Here is an 18,820-nt window from a genome sequence, read left to right as displayed (position 1 = left end):
TTGGAAGTCTCCAGATCTTTCAGGGTGGCCCTCAGCTTGTCCTCTAAGTCTTTGATAGCTGTGGCTCTGCGGGTTGTCATTTTGTTGATACTTTCTCAATTTAATCTGAAATGTGAAAGTATACAGCTAAGTGGCTGAAAACTGTCTTTTAGGACAAAATCAGGGGGTGATCATAAGTACCTATAACTGCAATGAAAATTAGAACTGAGTAAAACGAAAAAGATTAATAATTAAAACAAACAGAAGGAAAAATATAAAGTAAACAGGGTAGGGTGATTTAAAAACAAATAAAAAGTTTAACAGATTATTGAGATATATAAATATGTATCACTATACTACTATGATTAAAGATAATAAGTTACTTACAAAACAATATAGAAAAACTGACTAGGAAATTTAGTTGTAAGAATAAATTTACAGGGACAGAAATGTAAACAATAGATTACATATATTTGATTTGAGTTTGAAATTAGGTTAATATGAAAAGGATGTTATAAAGTAGCTTTGTGTAGTAGATTTTGTAGTGAATGTGTGTCTGGGGCGAACGTTAACGTCGTCGATTCTGCTTCCACAATATTGTCAAGCAGAAGGAGACAGTAACTGAGCCGATATGTGTGTAGGGACGTTGCTCATAACAATGAGCAGTGTATTATGTATTGTTTAGTGTACAAACACAGAGACACAGTAATATAATACAAGTAAAACACAATACTCCCCAGTTTATTTGAAGATTTCAAATCCGTCCGTTTGACAGCTGGTTCACCGAGTAATGTTTTCTTCGTATTTTCAAAATTTACGACAAAAACACATGAACTTCACTATAAGCAACACTTGTTTATGTTATTTCACAATAATAAATGAATTTTAAGCTAGATTTTCACACTAATATATATTTTTAGAAATAGGAGTACAAAGAGAAATCTTATGAAAGATCCCGGGAGATTAGTTTTTTCTATAAGACTGTTAGGGTATACAAATAGGACAGGACGTAATGGATATCGCTTGATGAGTTCTGTTCGTACGTGGAATATTCTAGACCGATTGTCAAGAGACAGAAACTTGCCTGTAGTAAGTGCAAGTGAACTTAATTTTTAAATTATAATCAAGGGTCGCCAAATGTTAGTATTCATTATCAATTTCTTTAATCTTTCTATCGTTATTTATTTCACAACAATGTTTTTTTCATTTACAAAAATTATAAAGGGGGAAATATTAAAACTATCGTTTGATTTGCAATTAGAGATTTAACATCTCTATATAAATTATGTCAATATGCAATAGCAAAACCACGAATAGATGGATTGATATAAGAATGCTTCAGACGTAGTTACTACGTGAACCCTGACAATAATTATTTGCTTAAAGTCGTCATATAACACAAAGGTTAACAAGCTACCAAAATGATGCGAGATTTTCTTTAAACTTAAAACAAACCACACAATTACCGTACCGCTAACAATTCCAAGAATCCTTGTGTTAAAAACATCCCCTTTGGAGCTTACCTGCAAATATTTCAGAGGTCATGTCTCAGAGGTCTTTGACTGAAAATTACATCAGTTTTATAAGAGAATTTCTGAGTTTATGCAAACTGAAACTCTTTCAGGAATTATATGTAAAATATGCAAAGTTACCTGAAGCTGTAATGTGTACGACTCCTTTGGGAGCTATAATGTGCATGGCTGGTAATGAATATAAATTCCTGTATACTATTATATTGTTAGGGATAAATCCGTTGCAACTCTAAACTAGCTTTGTACGTACATTAGGGTGTCCCAAGACATAAGGGGGATTTTTTTTTTCTCGAATTCAAATACGCATACCCTCTATTTTTTTTCGGTTTGACCTCATTAACTCCTATAATAAATATTATCTCGATCAGACAGTGGTAACCCGTGCCGACTTAATGCCAAAGTTTCACGTGAAAATTTGTACTGACTTACTATGGAGAAATTTAGATCTTAATTATTATTACTAAAAATAAACCTCGAATACATCCAAATAATGTTTTATCTTCTCATATACATTGCAAAATAATATCATTGTTAAAATTTTCTTTTTAAAGTTGTTTTTTTTTACTGTCAGGATACATTTTCCGATGTTCTAGGACGGTACCTAACAATGATTGTTTTTGTTCCTCATCTACTGTGATTAATCAATAAAAGTCTTGCATGAACTTTACCGATCTTTCGGCCACATCGTTCACTAACTCTCAGTGATGAAACCTTCTTAAAGACTTCTTGATACGAAGCATTATTTGACTAAAAGGTAGGACACATCCATGTAGAAAACTGTCATTAATTTTAAGGCGATCGATCAAAGAGCTCGCTTTTTACTGAAATGAAGTTAGAGATGTTTTTGTCATACAACGTACCGTAAAGATCTGCTTTTGAAAAACAAATTTAACCACAGACGAAATAACCCCTGAAAAACGATATATCCCATCGTTTTTCAAGAGTTATTTCCTCTTTCATCCTCTGAGGCGCGAGCTTTCTGTAACTCCCGCTCTCTAGGTCCTGGCTGTCATTTAACATTTTGGGCAGTCGTTACAGGTAGTCAGAAGCCAGTAAGTCTGACACCAGTCTTATCAAAGGGGTATTGGGTTGCCGGGTAACTGGATTGAGAAGGTTAGATAGGCAGTCACTCCTTGTAAAACTCTGGTACTCAGCTGAATCCGATAAGACTGGAAGCCGACCCCAACATAGTTGGGAAAAGGCTCGGGACATGATGATTTATTCTCATACACACACTTATACACTTATACAACATGTGCAAAATCAAACAAATTACAATTACCTATCTAAGTTGCTGAAAGTCTTGATGGCGCTGCTTAAAAACGTCTTGTGTCTTTTGTCCCTCCAAACTTGATACAAGGTGACGAGTTTCGTCACACAATAGGCAAAGATTTAGTATACGCGCTTTTTCCCAGTAGATAATGCATTCGCGAATAGTAACATTTACGCTTTCATTCACAATTAAATTAATTTCCCGAATATCACTACATAGTATAAAAACAAAGTCGCTTTTTCTGTCCCCGTGTCCCTAAATCTTCTAAATCTTCAAAACTACGCAACTGATTTTCATGCGGTTTTCTCTAATAGATAGAGGGGTTAAAGAGGAAGGTTTATATGTATAATAATAAAAATTAAATATTGGGAAGATACTGTTATTCCGTGCGAAGCCGGAGCGGGTCGCTAGTTGTACAATGAAACTGCTAAAACTTGTCCATTAGACGGAAGTTTTGAGCCCGTCATTTGATGTTTTAGGTCCCCTAATAAAAAATATACCTTTTTTTATAACTGCACAAGTCTAGTGACATGTTGGCTGTTTGAAAAAAATGTTTCGATCACTAAATAACAAGAAATCACAAGCACATCGACGAGTTAGATCGCGTTAGTCTTAGAGAGCAAGTATGACATACATACAAATGTAAGTCGGCACGGGTTACCGTGGTCCTACCATCATAAAATTTTATTTACAATAGTTTTAGACCAAAAGGAAAAAAATAGGAGGGTATGCATTAAAAAAAAATGATTTTGATTTTTTTGGGACACCCTAACGTACATAGTCAGTTATCTGCACGGTACGGTAAAGCTTTGAGCCGAATGTGCGGAATTCCTAGTTGTAGGCATGCTATTGTTGTCGATTCGATAGAGCTTGCATTTCGTTGAGCTGACTCGCGTGGTTTTGAGCATGATATCTGTGTATGTCACCACAGGATATGGAATTCAAGGCATAGCTAGACGTGTACATATTGTAGATCTGTATATCAATTTAAGATCCTTTTTTGGTGTTCAGTGCTTACTTTATATCTATGCTCATATTATAAAGAGGAAGTATTTTTGTATGTTTGAAATGGATAAACTCGAACTCTACTGGAACAATTTAAAAAAAATTACACTATATGCGAATAACATCGGCTATATTTTCTCTCAGTAGTTCCCATGGGACGCGGGCAAAACCGCAGGAAAACAGCAAATTTTAGCATAAGTTTATAGCATAGCAGGACATATAAAATATCCAAATATCTAAAAGTATTATGTATTCTATTATCTGAGTAAGATCAATTCTTCTTTGTTTATTTACATAGATATTTACGTATTAAAAAGATTCTCTCGTGTAGTTTCCACCTGAAAATTGTAACCTAGTATTGGTATTAATAAACACAATAGTACTATTGTCGTAGCTGAAGGAGGGTCGGAGGAGATGCCGGCGGCCACGGCGACTGACCCCAGCGCCGAGCAGAAGGAGCGGCTGATCGCTGCCGTCAAGAAGGAGGTCAAGCAGTTGATGGAAGAGGTAAATTATATTACATATCTTATAAATTTTATCATCAGTTAGACTGGAAGCCGACCCCAACATAAAAAAAGGAAAAATTCTCAGAGGATGAGGATGATCTTATATACTTTATCTACATCTTCTTCTTCTTCCTGTCCTGTCCCCAATTTTATTTGGGTCGGCGCAATATGACCTCCGCTTCCATTCTTTCCTGTCACTCGTCATATTTAACCTACATCTATACTTTTAGTCATAGAGAGGACTGAGTTGACTATATGTTTTTAGTCAATAAGCTCAGAAACGAATGCACTGTTTTGAATAACTCTTTCACTGTTAGGAAGTTACATTATCCGCGCTGAACATGGCCTAAGTAAGTTAATCCGCATACGTGTTTTTCCCGGAACGAGGGTGAAACTGCTGGCAGATGCTAGGATTACATAGAGTCCGGAAAAAAGCAAATATTTTTAACGGACCTTCTAAAATAAAGGTTACCTTTCCGCACGAATATTTATACCTCGTGTTTCTAATTATGGAAAGGACATTTGAGTTATTCCAAAAATTGTATTTTTGTTACTTCCGCAACGCTGTTCATATAGCAAAATATTGGGTCTGCAGTACCATTCTTGTATTTCTGAACACTAATTTAGCGACTTTGGGCAAAAAACGTGGATGATAACCACTACTCAGACTCATCATAAGTTTCATATTTTGCAATAATCACGACCAAATTGAGCTTATTTACGTAAATCCACACTGAAAAATTAAAATATTAATACTTATGTAATTTGAACCAAGTAATAAACCTCTAGTACTGAATTTAAAATTCACATAATTTTAGATTGTTATGGACTTTCAGATAAGGCTAGGTTATGATGAGTAATGTTTATAAATGGTGGAATTATTTAAGGTTTCTCTGGGTATTTTGAGATATGTTTAAACATCACAATATTAAATTACGAGTAATATAGACCACTCACGTTTATTTGCAATTAGGCCTCAGTGCCAGGGTCAGAAATATTATTTCTACTAAAGGACCCAGATATTTAAATAGTGTAAACGTATGAAAGTGTAGTAGTGGCTAACTGATAAGGGTAATTTACAAAATTCTTACATATGGACCTAAAAATATATAAAACCTACCCTTTAAAATCAGTATTAGGCCAGGTTTTATCTACCGACCGTAAAATAATGAAGGTATACCATATTCACACAGCTGTCACCACATTTCTCAATATTATAGTGTTGAATAAAAAGCTGAGAGCTCTAACTGAGCTTACACTCTGTATTCTATGTATATTATTGAGAGGAATTTCCTCACCACTACTCGAGTATTTTGCAATAAATTCCGAGTAACGTAGGCGTCGCCGTACTACTAACAAACTGACTTATACTGTATTTAAACTGTCTTAAGTCCCAACCGATCTTTTATATTACTTTCCCGATAAAGTCAGTTGAAAATTACTTTTCAATTTCAAGTCCGGATTTTCCTTCTGAGCTCTAATATCGCTTTTAATTTGAGAGAGATTAATCTGTTCTGATCGCGTTTTCGCATTTTATCCTCCTTCTTTTCACTCATTATAAAAAGCTCAGTCAGTTTAGTAAGATATGGAAAGATCTTGAAGTTTTATCTGTTACTGGAAAGGCTTCCGATATTTCTACGTTAATATTAAATGGAACAGTGATTTATTTATTAGATTTGTTGATCTGTGATTTCATTTCTGAACCATCAAATCGGGAATCAAGAAAGGATAATATTGTCTTTTATAATAGTAAAACTGGCAACATAGACATTTGTAGGTCTCCCTTGCCTTGGTAATACCTATAGTTATTTTGATAAATAGGTAATAAATTTTTCGTTCCTCCAGGCCGTAACACGTAAATTCGTGCATGAAGAGAGTGGAGGTGTGACAGCGCTGTGCGGTGCCGTCGAGGCGTGCCTCGGCCAGGGTCTGAGGCGGCGAGCTCTCGGTCTATTCAAGACTAGTTCTACTACTGCTTTACTGCATAAAATTGCTAAGGTAAGTCTTAAAACTAAGCAAACTGTGCAAGCCTAAGAAGAAAGGATGGTGAATTATTCCTATTTTGGGTTAAAATTCAAGTAAACTTCATTATTTCCTAAATAGCTGTCTCCTTGAGGCATTTTTAAAATTAGAAGTTCGTTGTCTCTCGGTCGATCCATTTTACTTAGTGTCAGCCATTGAAGAAAAATGGACTAATGGAACTGAAATATAAGAATACTGTTTGAAAAGTATTTTTTATGATATTGAGTAGCTGTCATCATAATTTACGGTAGACAGACAGAAATATTGATAGAAATATAGGGCTCCCCTGAGTTTCCCTTCCGCTATTGTAAATAGGGTTTTACACATGCATAATTTATTACTATCAGAACTTTAGAAGGACGTCCTCGTAAATTATAAATTGAGATAGTTTCTTGACAAACCAGAAGTTTGTTGTTTTATCACTAAATATGAATTATCAAACCTATTCTTAAGGAAGAATTACTGTAGGTATTCAAGTTTTATTAATGGAATCATACCTAAAACACAACATCTGAGATTTTCCGTTCAAAATGCGAACCGCAAATGCCACAAAACTAGACATATAATATAAGACATGACATTCAGAGCTAGACAAATGGCGTACATTTACCTGCGCTCTGCGAAAACTACCATTTACAATTGTTATATGAAGGTAAACAGCATTTCCCGGGAACACGGGTATTTGTTTAGCAAACGACTTTCATATGCGTACGTTTTGTGCGCTCGGTAATCTGTTCAGTTGACAGAACGACGGAATAAATAATGACACAAAGGCTGTTCTTGTAAAGATAAATGAACGGGGAGGTAACAGGTTACAAAGAAATTAGGAAGACAAAGAATAGGTTACGCGTAAAATGTGTAAGAGTTTAGGATAATGATTCTGAAAAATATATCTCTGAGAATAAAACGACACAATATAGTGACAACGATGAGGACCAATTTTTTGATGCTGTTTTTAAGTTTTAAGCTGTAATACCTATATAAGATTAGCTTTAGTGTAGTTCTTCAGAATGTCGCAATTCATAAGTAGTGTAAGTAATTGTATAACAACTGTGGACAAATTAAATTAGATCTAGCTCACATTAACGCAAGCCCCGTGTCAGTCTGTAGCTTAGGTAATAAATAATATCCAATTGGGTTGCAGTGAGTACAAAACTAATTCAACCAGTCGCTGCAATCGAGAAAATTAACTGCTTTCAGCCAGAGCGTTGCTAGATATTTCTAGACAGAAATTAAAACAACAAAATGCAACTATTTGAAAAAAAAAAACATACGTACCGCTATGATAAGCTACTGTTCTACAATCGTTGATTTTATATAGTCTATCTTATTTATCATTTTTCTTCTTTACCAAGATTCTGGCATTCACCAGCCAAGGCAGACACATTCAATTCAATAATAACCAACCAGAGGATACACGTAAAGACTAAGCATAATAGGATTACTTCTGCGGATTATACATGGAATTATGTTCATGTCTAATGAATTTAGCAACGCGTCCAGAGTGGAGTAACTTGATATGTTGTGTAGCAACTTAGCAAGGTTACTTAGTTAAGCTTTTACATAGATGCGTTCTAACCGTGAGCTTGAGCAGCGAGCATCTTGAATTACGTTCAGTAATTTATGCGTTATGTTGTTATTGGTTTTCCGATCATTATGTTCCCATTTGAGACCAGCTTTTAGAATAACGGGGTATAGTGGCGTCTAAGATCAGTGTAAACATTTTGTTGTCTGTTTTTGTTTTCTTTCTTCGCTTCTTTGTTTTTCAACGGTTCTTTGTACCGTTTCATTTAACTTTTGTAGGACATACTGTACCTTTTCTGTTTTTTTTTTTTAATATGACCAGACAAACCAGTCTATTTGGCAAAGGTCTTCCAAGATATTCTTTTGGTCTCTGGCGTCAATTTTGTGCTTCAGCTTAGAATTTCTTCGGCGGAGCGTTTCTTCATCTATACAGATGTTAGATCAGGTAAATTAACCTTCGTTGCATAGCAACAGAAAGCTCTTAACGGCATTTAACATCATTACCAAATTAAATATAATGAAGTGGTTTTAATATTCTATCATGCGTATCCCACAACGTTTACTTAACATGTTATAACAAATTTCTGAAACGATTTGGAAGACTAATAAACCACAAGTGTTTTACTTAACGTATGAATGTAATATCAAGCCAATTTAGTATTAATATGTAATTGATTACAGGTAGGAATAATTTATTGACTTCGAAGTACTTCCTGAGTAACTGAAACGAAATTATAGCCTTATTTATTCAGTGTTATGTCGAATTTCATTTCCATGGCTTCGTAATAATTGGAAAAAATTGTGGAAGCTTTCCTACTAAAATATTGATTTATGAGCTTACTTGTGGAAAAACTGCAGTACATTCGGATCCCAATTTTTTCGAGAGCCTAACAGCTAAGGATTTACAATTATAAGACACTTTTAGTGTCAGCAATCTAGGTAAAAATCCCCCAAACACGTTTTGAAGAAGGCCGATTTTTCAAACATATCATAAAAAATATACAAACTCGGGTTAGCATTCGGGTTATACTTACAAAGTATTTTTTGGTAGGCAACAATAAAATACGGTCTGATATTGAAATAGGTTAAACACAGTAATTTACGTAAAACTTTATTGGACACACATTAAATTAATTTGACACGAATTACGTTTGTATAAACGAGGAAAGTTCGTGTTATTACAAATTAAAAACTTTGTTTGGTCGTGTAATTCTTACACGGTATCGTAAATATTTTTCATGGTAATAGCTTTAACGACTGTCAACAATTATTATAAAATATTCGATAAGCATTAATGTAGACTGATATTCTTACCAAGGGGTATCGAGTTGCCCGGGTAACTGGGTTGAGGAGGTCAGATAGGCATTCGGTCCTTGCCAACACTGGTACTCAGCTGAATCCGGGTAGTCTGGAAGCGAACATAGTTGGGAAAAGGCTGTGCAGATGATGATTAAATACGTAGATTAATATTGTCAGTACTTAACCATAATCAGGCTTGAAGCTAGAACAAATTATAAAAGAATTTAACTCAATTGTTGAACTTTTCTAACTCGACATTTTAAATGTCAACGTGTGAAGTTTTAAAGGATTTTCCTCGCTGACTGTACGTCAGTGTTTTTTTATTTTAATAAAGTTTTGTAATAATGTTGGTACAAGTTAATACCCTCTCTTGGGACCAGACTTGTTAGATTTGTTTCTGTCGGTGGAGAGAGGAGGGGTGAGTTCAACTGTGGTTCAAGACATTTGTTTAGTCTAGATGTGATGAATGTTTTATGGATGAGGATGGAGTTAAAAAGTCTTTTCTGGAAGACATGAAGAAGAAAAACAGTTGGTAGCATTGAAAATACTGAAATCGCGTTAATTATAATGGCTCTTTGGCTAGTAATTTTGTAAATTCTATCAACTGTTTATCATGTTATTTGTCTGGATTAATATACCTACGTTTATACAAAATATAATAGTTTAAAAGTCCCCTAATTACAAAATTAGGACATATTAGTTACATTAAAAACATAAATTAGGCATTAACAGTGGGAGTAAACTACCCTAACTTACCACTAACACTCCCACTACTCATTTAAAACTAATTACCTAAACTAAGGCGTATCTAATTTTAAAGTTCCTAATTTCATTTAATCTCGAGCCTTTGATTTTGTCCCTGTTTTTGTTAGTAATGTCAATTTGTTCGAGAAAATCGTAATTGGCTAAAACAAATTAGGTTTGGGCCGTCCTTGAGCTCGTTTACTTGAAGACGGAAAATTGTGAATATTCTTAGTTTTCCTTGTGAGATATGCGTTGGAACACGAGCCGATCACCGGATATGTGCTTTTCAAAACGTGACAAACGATGAGATTATTTCGTGGCAAAAAGACTTCCATATTCAAGAGTGCTATAAAGATATTATGTTCGTGCGTTAGTTTACTGCTGCAAATATTAATTTTAAGCTATCGGCTTGACAAAAAATTACTTACTTTTGTCAATAATTTCATCCATCAATGTTTTGGTGCAATGTATACGTAAGTAAGTACGCTTCTAAATACAAATTCACGTTCGTACGTAAAAAGGCAATTTCTAGACGTGAAAGTAAGAAAATTACAATTATTTTTGTCATAACACTTATCTCCAAACATAGGCCTCCATATAAAACAATTTTCAAAAATAGCGTCACCCAATATTATCTGATATAACACGGGCGGGCCGCGAGATGGATATTTAAATAGCTCTCAACTTCATGTAAATTCGTTTAGGAGGCTGGCAGCATTAGCTTTTATTATGTGCCTTTTTCCGCAAGAAAACTAGAGGCATGAGAATTCCAGTGGAATGTTTTGATGGGACTTTTTGGGTCACCGTCGGTATTTGTCGTACATACTCCGGTTTCTTACATAAAAAATATCAAAATGTGCACTTTTTAAGCAACACACTGACCCTTCAAAACCATCACATACTTTCCGTTTCGTAGTGTTTTTGATGAAAAGTACCTAATATAGTTGAATTACAGAACATAAAAATAACTTACACAGTGGGATATTTTATTATTAAAACGCCAAACTTTTGTATTCATAACATCCTATATCTCAAACTACGTAGACACTAATTAGGTATCAGTTTTTGTGTTAGATTTGTCTGTCCCTACCTATGTTTACAATGAAAATGATTGCCATTTCAATGAGTGTTGCCACTTCATTAACTGATGTCAATTGGAACTGAAGGACGTGAAAGCTTTTTTTAGCAGCAATTGAATTTGTTTCGCGCGAATGAAACCGAAATGTGTGAATGGAGAAAATCGTCTATGATTGTTTTTTGTCACGTTATGGTCAAGAAGTGCTTTTCTGACTTTTTGAAAGTTATGGTTGAGATGTCATTTGAATCAAAATGCATTCAGAAATAGTTAGGGATACATACTAAGTAGGGAAAACAGTTGTATGATCAGTCGGTATCATTATTTTCAAAAGATTATTAAGGAACTGTGACTGTGACAGCCTTTTTATCGTCCCACTGCTGGGCACAGGCCTCCTCACACACAGAGAAGGTTTGAGCATTAATCACCACGCTAGCTTAATGCGGGTTGGTGATTTCGGACTATAGTCCAGGTTTCTTCAAGATGTTTTCCTTCATTTTTTTATAAGCCACTGGTGTCTAAGATATACTTAGCAAGTAGGTACGTACGCACGTAATTAGGAACATCATAGTAAAATGTCAAGAGCCTTTTCCAAACGGGTTCAAAGGAGAAAACGCTCTTGAAGTCGTGATCTGACCTCGATAGGTCAAAAAATAGTTACGCATCATTGGTTTGCCATCTCACTGATCATAGTAAGTGCAGTCAACCGAATTGAAATCTGCCAAAATTTTAGACTTTTTGGCAATTGAACAAACTGTCAATAAATTGTTTAGTTGGCTAAGAAAGTGGTCTAACAGTTTTGTCTTAAGCTTTTGTTTAATTTAATTTTGGCTAGGTTTATTTTTCTACGGATTATTAATTTTCGGCTTTTTTATGAGATACCTATTTTAATTAATTTTTTTTTGCTCCTGTTCATTTTTATTTGCATAGATATTTACAACACAAAAAAAACTATTAGACACTTTTTTATTCTTTAGAAGTTTTCATGACGTTTTAAATGACGCACGCTACATTTTTGTCTGACTGTACATTAAACAATTTGAGACTTGGAAACAATAAGCAAGTGAGAACAAGATGATGAATACTGCGGATATTCAGAGCGATCGATATTCAGATGGAATATGATTTTCTCTTGATAATATAGGTACAGTCATGTGCCACGTTAATACAAGTAACTAGTCCATCACGATAGTTGGTTGGGAGTTCAGTCACTAACTGTAGTTACGGCTTCCGGTACACTTTGTTATCGATAGCTTCAATGTCATGCATATTTATGCAATAACAACATTATTTTTTAACTCAAAGGACTATTTTCCGTTTCGAAGTAGGTATTTAAGACTTGGATTGGAAGTAAATTAATCCTAGGTTATCTTCTATGTCCTTAGACTATATTTCGTTCTGTCCACAAGATTTGCAATAATACTTACTAGAATTAGCTCGTGACTTCTTCAGCACAATGACCTGCAGACAGAAGCTTCGCTTCCTATAGCCGGGTCACAAGTCTTTCTAAAGTTGTTAATTAGTTCACATAAAACATATTTTCTTGTGACAAAATAATGTTGAATTACTACTCGGTTCTTGAATTCTATTCGTACAAATGTTTTTTACGCATTACTTACTTAGATATTAAGTTATGAAACATTATTGATATCTTCGAGACGAGTACTTACTTCACACGTGGCATGTCTCGACGAATGAACGTTGTGGTTATCGTGGCTTTACTCGCCTCGTTTCAGTTTAATATCAAATATTAACTGTTAAAGATCGATTTGAACTTCAAGTGTACCTACTGAAGTTTGTTTACGCATATTACATATATGTAGTACTGTATTTAGTTGTAAATATGTAAATAAGTTCAGGAATCTAGTCATAACAATGCCACCACATTTCTAAATCAATACCTAAGTAATCGTTTGTTAATCGAATACGTTATCTCGGATCCAATATCAAAAGCACTATAGCTAGTAGTAAGACAGTTTGAGATCGGATTTTCGTCCGATATTGAATTTCCAATATCTCAAAATTATAGTTGCGACTTATCGTTGAATTGTTGCGAACAAAGTTGAGCCATGTTCCCGAGATGTTTGATAGAGTCCGGGAAATTGATCGTCTAAACTTTTAGCTTAGTCGAATATTTGAGAAAGTTCCGATTAAACGAACGGATAAAATAGAATTATAATCTGATCTTTAAAACTTCATATCGTGGCCGTTGTGCTGCTTGACTATAATCGAAATTGAAAATTGTTTTTTTTTTAAGATCGATAGAATACTATTATTGTAGGTGTAGTAAGTAAACAAAGTATAGTTTGAAACTGTTAAAGCAACACCTACGGACCGGTAAAATGTTACCGTGAAAAGCGATAAGGAAAGTTAGGTATGTGGGTGACTGGTGATTATGTAGTCAACCACTTATTATACAAATGTAAGTACTTTCACAGTTAATGCATAACGTTTTGATGTACGTAGGCTGGTTGATCTAACTTAGATAACATACCAACATGAAATTGCAATAAAAAATTGACAACTTCGAAATACGAAAAACAAAATGGCCCAAAATGGCCACAACTAGCCAGGTTTCATCAAATCGTATCAGCAAATGGAATGAGCTAGTATATCGTTGAAAGCGGGTTTACCAGCTAATCAATAGAGTTGAGTTCTGAGTTTATTTGCAAAAAACAATTGACAACTGCAAGTTCGAATTACAAAAAACAAAATCTCGTGTGATGAGCATGCTTGTTGGCCGTGGTCTGGGTGTGACAATATGTGTTTATAAATGTGTACATGTGTAGCTATTTATCAGTTGTATTAGCACCCATAACACAAGTAAATTAATAACTTACCATGAGGCTAACCGACAATGCGTGAAAAGGTGTCCTGACATTAAAAAATGGCCACACTCAGCCAGGTTTCATCAAATCCTATCAACAAATGGGATGAGCGTATATCGTTCAAAGCGGGTTCACCAGCTAATCAATAGAGTTGAGCTCTGAAGTCGATCCACAAACAACGCGAAAGGTAAACAGCTTGGGTAACGGAACGTATTTGTACAGGTACGTGCCGTGAAATGAGGCAGCTGCAAATAAATAAGGGTTTCAGCTCTCAGGGTAATTGCGAGCTCGTAAGTGTTCGGTTTTTTGGGGAATGTGAGTAACGTGTGTTTTTTTCTAGCCGAAGTTTTGCTATCCAAAGGCTCCGTAAAAGATTTTTTAAATACCCAAGTGAGCATTTATTTATTTTTTATTTATTTAAAAACATACACACTATCATTACAGTTTACAAACCAATTCGAGAGTGGTGTCCACAATAGCTATACATACAAAAATAATAAAATTTAACTTAAAGCATCATCCACCCCTTAAACAAATAACCATTGGTCAGCGCAAAATCTTTTCCATTAGCTCTACATACTCACTTTAAAAACCCTGAAATCTAAATATATTTCGATAAGCTCTCTTCACTTCTTGATTGACATTTCTGTAAAAGTACAAAAAATACATCAAAGCCATATATAAAACCTGAACTTGTGAAGTCACATCACTACAGTTGGAACCCATCGGCATACACATTCATAAAGTTTATAAGCCTCAAAGGTTTTACACAAATTGTTCGTCAGTAGTACGCTTTCAAACTCTCAGTGTGACTGAGCTGAAGAGCCTTCGCTAGTGTATAATGATCTGCCGGGAAATATGAAGAATTGAATGCCGAGCTTTACAAGTTTCTAGTTGAAAAGGATGGAAACTTTTAATAGGGGCGGACGTTGTATGGCGTTATGCTGTGTATTTTATTTGTTTTTTCTGAACGTTTTGTTCAGTTCTGAAGGATTTTGCTTGTCTTCACAAGCAAAATCCTTCAGAACTGAACAAAATGATTGGACAGGAATATATAAGATTGAAGATTTTTTTGTCTGTAGTCCTTATAGATGAAAGGCTTGGTATAGTTAAATTGGGTAAAAAGATGGGGTAATATAAGTTTTCTATAACATGTACATACGAGAAGTAAAGAAAGATATAATTTATTTTTAAAACATTTCGTTTCAAGCACATAAAGCAAAATTCTAACTTCAAATAAAAGTTCAAAAGTAATAACTATATTTGCAGCTCTGCGGTAAGCAGAATTAACATTAATTAAATGTGGTGTAATTAGCTTCGCCGTCAGGTTCGCGCTTCGCTTTGACGGTGACCGCAACCACTGAAATAGCTGAAATATCATACATATAAATAATTTTGACGAGAAACTGGTGTTGCGACCGTAGCTGAGGGTTCTTTGCTTGATTATATTATGCGAAGTGAAGGTACCTAAAATTGTTTGTAGGTTCGCTATTTTTGGAACATCTATGTAGTTCATCTTCTCAGAAATTCATTAATAGAATCCTAGATATTGTCTTAAATTGCCATGTTGAGGTAATGTTTCATTTGAGTGAGCTGGTTGTTGATACGATATTATAACACATTTTCTAGTTGACACATACACACTTAGGTATAAGAAGACGATGGAATATTTTCAAATATATTTGTAGTCTACAGTCTAAAGTTAGTTTCGTTTATAGAATATCAGCCTCAGAGCTAGACAGGAGCTATCTAGATAGGCTATAAGACAAACGGAGTGGACGACAGACAATGTTGTTCCTACATGGCCATCACCCTAAGAGGCGCTATCTCGCATGCGACAGTAACAATAGAGGAATAACAAACTGCTAACAACCGACTATCGGAGCATCGCCGCAGAATATCAACTACGTATGCTTGTAGGTTTATGTGACGTTATAGGCAGAAGTATCACAAACACCAGACAGTGTATGAGAATAAACAAGTGCGCTGATAATTGATAATATTTGCGTAGCTTTATCCGATTTGCCCTTAAAAAAACCACCGACATAGAGGCTCAGAAACCGGCTTAAAGACTAGCAGTAAATAGGTACGTCACAAGCTTATGAAGTGAAGTAGTTTTTTTTAAGCCTGTGAGTAGTTTTATTGATGTTACAGTACTTCAATTACTTGGTCCTCTCATACAATGTTTTTGTATTGGCTTTGAAATTGGTCTAGTCTATAGGCATAGTCTTTTCAGTGTCAAAAATAGTCATGTGAGACATAGTTTTGACTCCCAGCATATCATTTTGACAAGGCTGATATGCATAAAGAAAAATCATCACGGTTTTGTAGAACTGAGAATATTGCTGTAATGTCAGTCTTATTCCTTCGATGTTTGCCATTAACGTTACTTCAGAGTTCAACGCATATTGCATTCTCTCTCCACCTACTACATGAAAGCGCTTCTAGCATCGGACATATTATATGAATCGATTACCCATTACGATATCGATAGATATTATTCCGAATGTTTCTTCTCGAGTTCCTCTGCATCGTGGCACCGAGTATCGATTAGTTACACTCGGAGTGTTGGTGACGTGCACTATACAATGTGAATGTGTTACTTTTGTGTATACTAGCTTGCCGCTTAATTAAATTCTGTATGTACTGCTTATTTTGTTGCTAGAGAGTTGAATGTTAGTGAAAGATTTTTTAGACGTTTTTGAGTTCAATGTTTGTGGTGTTTTTATCTGAAATTTTGTGTTAATTAAGATCGGTCACGGCTTTAGGTGTATTTTTATCTTTAGGCACAGCTTTCAATTAAAAGTATATTTTATTTTTGATCCACGTTGATGCGATGTTGTCTATAAAAAGACTACCCCAAAAATAAAATTGTTTCCTGATGATTTTATAGCCCATTTCAAATAACTATAATTTATTATCATTAATAAGAGTTGAGTCTCAGTACAAGGAATTAAAAACTTGTAAGACCAAGAATATGGTTTGTTTTCCTTAAAAACTGAAGTTAAAAACGAGAGACTTTTCCTCTGAACTCATAAAAGAGATTTAGAAAGCACTCACATATATTACGAGGTGGTTCAGTGACACAAGTTCACGGTTTAATGTCTAGCTTCAACAGGTTGTCGCCATATTGTCCAGAGTTTGTTTTTGTTGTGTTGAAAATTAATAAAAAGTCATTAATCACCTGCTCATAATACTTATAATGACTCGAATATTCATCATCCATCATCCTCCTGCCTTTATCCCAATTTATATGGGGGCGGCGCAGCATGTTTTCTTCTCCCATACTCTTCTGTCTGCCGTCATCTCACAAGTAGGTAACGTTCTTTCTAGCCATGTCAACTTTCACACAAAATTACCCGAATATTATTTGCATTTGATTTATTTTGACACACATCCTTCATACACACAAGAAGTGTAACTTCTTTTTAGATAGGTAGGATTTTCAGGAATTTTACACTATAATCCGCGATACATTCATAAACTTAAGTTATCATTATTTTATAATTCTTGGTACAATAATCGATAAAGAATGTCTACTTTTAAACAGACTTTAGCAGAGCCAAAGGTCTAGGTGCCCAGTAGTGTTGGTACAAACCAGAGGTATTCCACAATGAACATTGTTTATTTTGATTCGTGGTACATACTAAACCAATTTAATGGGTATGGCATGGTATAGGTACGATACTAATTGAAATAGGTATTTAGGTATATCGTTATTGAACAGAGTTGATTGATTCACGGTTTACTTGCGTTCAGAGAGAATTCAATTTAATGGTATCAAAGGTTTTGGCACCTATTCTCTATCTATTATGTTATTTGAGAATTGCACTCTGCAAATATTAATTTCTTGTCATGACACTTTCTTCATTCAATTGAAAAAGATAATACCTTCGAGGTCTATTAAAATTTAATTCAGTTCGGTATACTATTATCTATTTAAAATCAGCTCTTTCAGTAAAAAGCGACAAGGATACCAAGAAAGCAATATGTACTAATCACTTGAATAACCTTGACATATCTAGAATTGTGTTGTCGATACAAATCAAGTTACTTATACTTGAACTGTGCTTAAAGCAAGGCAATTTATTTATTCCGCCTCTCAGTCTGCTTAACAAGCCAGCCAAGCAATCATATGCGCTCGCTTGCAAAATGTCAAAGGTAACTAATGTCTAGCAGAATACTTATGATTTCATATTTATGAAATGTCTAGATTTTGAGATGAAAATGTAAAAGATTTTGCATACGAGAAAATGGTAGGTAAATGAGGAATGTTAACACGATGCTTTTTAGTATTTTTTTTTAAGTAACATTGTTTTACAATAAGCGAACAAGGTCTTCCAATAAGAGGATGTTAATTCATTAAGTAAATAAGAGATTATCGACTTGTTTCTGTGTTGGTTGCATTATTAAATTCATCAGTAAAAACAAGCTACATTAAAAAAAAGCTTTTAAAACATTTAAAAGCCTTTCACAAATTCATAACCATCCAAGGACGCCATTAATAAAGCGAAGTACAATGAAAATACATTACGTAACATAAACACGACATTGCGTTAAAACCATCCGTGTGAGAACGGTCCAATTGCGGGAATTTTTCCATACCCCACTGTGAAGCAGAAATATGCAAAATGTTATAGCTTCGAGCTCTCGCCGCAAATATTCATATTGCCACTATAATGTCGCTCGAGGTATCTCCTGTGCACTTTCGCAATTTTTATTCCGAAGAATATAGGTATTTGGAAGTTTTACAGTTTCTTTAGTGAATATTTTCACGATTCTTACACGTATCGAAGTATGTTTTTATATGCTTGGTACTGAAAGAGCATTTATATTGAACCCACCGCTAATAATTTCGAACACAAGAAGTTTTTCTTGCGATGTGTTGATTTCTAATAAAGATTGGTAAAACATAGTATAGGATTTTTAATCCAGATTTTCATAGATATATCCTAAGATCCCTAAAATTAACTTGGGTTATCATCACCACAAAGGATAAAATAAGGTCCTTCTCCGTTATACAATCTCAAAAT

At 34.6% G+C, this 18,820-nt stretch overlaps 2 protein-coding genes across 3 annotated transcripts in view; one reads left to right on the top strand and one right to left on the bottom strand.

The window, feature by feature from the left end:
- Positions 1 to 18,820, bottom strand: part of LOC110370826 (glucose dehydrogenase [FAD, quinone]) — a 257,804-nt gene that overhangs the window by 99,637 nt on the left and 139,347 nt on the right. The window lies entirely within an intron of this gene.
- Positions 1 to 18,820, top strand: part of LOC110370840 (small G protein signaling modulator 2) — a 71,794-nt gene that overhangs the window by 10,924 nt on the left and 42,050 nt on the right. For both annotated transcript variants that reach the window (XM_064040495.1, XM_064040494.1), the window contains exons 2-3: positions 4,184 to 4,296; positions 6,141 to 6,293. In XM_064040495.1, coding sequence (XP_063896565.1) covers positions 4,184 to 4,296; positions 6,141 to 6,293 — 266 coding nt within the window. The remainder of the gene's footprint in view (positions 1 to 4,183; positions 4,297 to 6,140; positions 6,294 to 18,820) is intronic.

This window comes from Helicoverpa armigera, chromosome 22 (genome assembly GCF_030705265.1).
Source record: "Helicoverpa armigera isolate CAAS_96S chromosome 22, ASM3070526v1, whole genome shotgun sequence".
In the NCBI taxonomy this organism is placed as follows: Eukaryota; Metazoa; Arthropoda; class Insecta; order Lepidoptera; family Noctuidae; genus Helicoverpa; species Helicoverpa armigera.
This window is presented reverse-complemented; position numbering and strand designations above follow the sequence as displayed.